This window comes from Protomyctophum bolini (genome assembly GCF_963924005.1).
Source record: "Protomyctophum bolini genome assembly, chromosome: 9".
Taxonomy (NCBI): domain Eukaryota; kingdom Metazoa; phylum Chordata; class Actinopteri; order Myctophiformes; family Myctophidae; genus Protomyctophum; species Protomyctophum bolini.
Window position 1 is genome coordinate 301,830 of NC_137870.1, and position 2,500 is coordinate 304,329.

At 45.4% G+C, this 2,500-nt stretch overlaps 1 protein-coding gene across 4 annotated transcripts in view; it reads right to left on the bottom strand.

The window, feature by feature from the left end:
• Positions 1-2,500, bottom strand: part of LOC308321595 (large neutral amino acids transporter small subunit 4-like) — a 34,157-nt gene that overhangs the window by 20,664 nt on the left and 10,993 nt on the right. For all 4 annotated transcript variants that reach the window (XM_080772557.1, XM_080772558.1, XM_080772556.1 and 1 more), the window contains 3 exons: positions 1,576-1,849; positions 907-962; positions 698-774 (listed from right to left, as the gene is read on the bottom strand). In XM_080772557.1, coding sequence (XP_080628683.1) covers positions 698-774; positions 907-962; positions 1,576-1,849 — 407 coding nt within the window. The remainder of the gene's footprint in view (positions 1-697; positions 775-906; positions 963-1,575; positions 1,850-2,500) is intronic.

Here is a 2,500-nt window from a genome sequence, read left to right on the forward strand (position 1 = left end):
TATAATATGATCCAAAATGGACGATATGCTCCCAGTCTCTTAACTTCATGTTCCCCTCCACGGACACGGGACAAAGCGGATTATGAAGTAAATAATAAACTTATTTCATTTAAAATACTTCCACCCGCCATTCTTTCACATCATAAACAACCACACACGAGCAGGTGCTGTGATTGGTCAATAGCCAATGACCTCACGGTCTGAGGCGGGCATTAGGGCTGAGCACAGCCCTCTATTGGCTGAGAGATTTTAGCCCCAATGGCAGGTAAACCAAGCAGGCGTGTCTTGGCAGCTGTCAATCATTCAACGCAATGAAAGCCAATGGAAGCCTTTTGGGGCTGTAAAAAAATCTGCCCATTTTGACCTATTTTGTGTTTTTCTTGTATCTATTTGATGCTGTTGCTGCTTTAGATTATACCAGAATATAAAAGTATCTATTCTAAAACATTTTAATAATAATTTCTCATCTTTACGCCATAAGATAGGGGGGGGGCTCAGCCCCCCTTGCCCATACACGAGCCATCCCTGATCTCTCTCTATCTCTCTCTCTCTGTCTCTCTCTCTCTCTCTCTCCCTCTCCATCTCTCTCTCTCTCTCTCTCTCTCTCTCTCTCTCTCTCTCTCTCTCTCTCCTAGGTCATGTGTGAGGTCATGTGACAGTGTGAGGTCATGTGACAGTGTGAGGTCATGTGACGTACCGTCAGGGAGGTGAAGGTCATGCACATCCCGCCAAATCCGTTGAGAGCGAGAGCTACGAAGACCAGAGAGGACAGACCTGGTGGAGAGACAGACAGGCAGGCAGGCAGACAGACAGATAATATTATAGTATTATATAAGAATATGTATAATATCTCAGTATGTAGTATTTATGTATATTATAGTATATTATATCAGTATTTATACATACTTGTAGGGTCACTGGCTCCGTACGCCATGAGGATACAGGACAACGCAAAGCAGGCACTGTGAACACACACACACACACACACACACACACACACACACACACACACACACACACACACACACACAATGTTGACTACAACATGACGTAAATTACTCCCAGGATAACTCTTGTCACGATGTTATGTAATGGCTACTTGTGCCTGACACGGCAGTGGTGTCAGATTACATACATGTATACACAGGAGCATTACCTTTAATCCTCCCGACACTAAAACATATCGTCATTACGTCACCATCGAAAACCAATTACACTCTGGCATTGGGTCCTTTAATCCACTGCTACGATACATACATACGCATCAAATATATTCCGCTAATAAATTTACAAATTACATATACATACACTTTAATCCACCCGACACTGATCGACATATACGTCACCATCGAAAGCCGTCTCTTATACCATACTTAACAATACTACTTTTGTACCTCCAAAAACTATAGGTAGGTAGCAAATAGCTAAACCTAATAATTCAATATTTCAAACGTCCCTTCACAGAGACGCTGAGATGTGACTGTTTGTAGCGGTCGACAGTACTTGCGCGCTCTGCTTGCGCACTAAGGCCTACTAGTGCGCAACAGGCAAATAGGCAGTTCTAGTTAATATTACCTCCCCAGGAGGCGGAGCTTCCTGGGCCCATATTTGTCCATGACCACGCCCAGAGGCAGAGTGATGGCGGACAGCAGGAAGCTGCCCACGGTGAACGCCAGGTTCAACATCTCGTCCTGCTCTTTGCACACGTTCCAGCCATTCATCTGCATATGCTCCTCCTCTTCCTCTGCCGGGGACACGCCCTCACCCGCCACGGCCGCCTCAGCCAATGAGACGTTGAGGATCCCAGAGGAGGAGGAGTTGGAGGAGGAGTCACCGCTGGAGCTGTTACCTGGAAGAAAGAAAGAAAATAATTTGATTGGTTCTTCCCAGGTTGAACTCTAGGGGGTGTGGCCTCTAGGGGGTGTGGCCTCTAGGAGGTGTGGCCTCTAGGGGGAGTCTGGGAGATTAGACATGGACGGACAGGAGTGAAAACATTGGGTCTTTTGCCCGCCCGCCCTGGCGGAGATAAATGTCAGTGAAATGTCTATTGACTTTATTCAGACCGCGGCCATCTTGTCAGCGAGGTGCTAACTAGGTGCAACTTCCCGTAGACAGCCCATTCATCCAATCAGAACAGCCCTGTCTGATTATGTTAAACTACGTCAACGTTGCAGCGGTACGAATGAATTAGACTCTTTCAATCTGCAAAGTGTTTGTTTCATAAGAATACACCTTAGACATGTTATGAGCTACTTCCTGTCAATACATTCATTGCAGGTGATTTGATTTTATTTTACACTTTGGTTGCATGCTGAAAATAGCAGATATACAATCTGTGAGATTGTATATCTGCTGTTTTCAGCAAGTAAGTGTGAACCATGATGTGCCCTGTATTCCCTGATGAAGGCTTAACCGCCGAAACGTTGGATGTTGTCTTACCTGCTGTCCGAATAAATTTTGGTACTCTGGCTATTGGTGTGTGCGGCCACCTTCTTGTTCA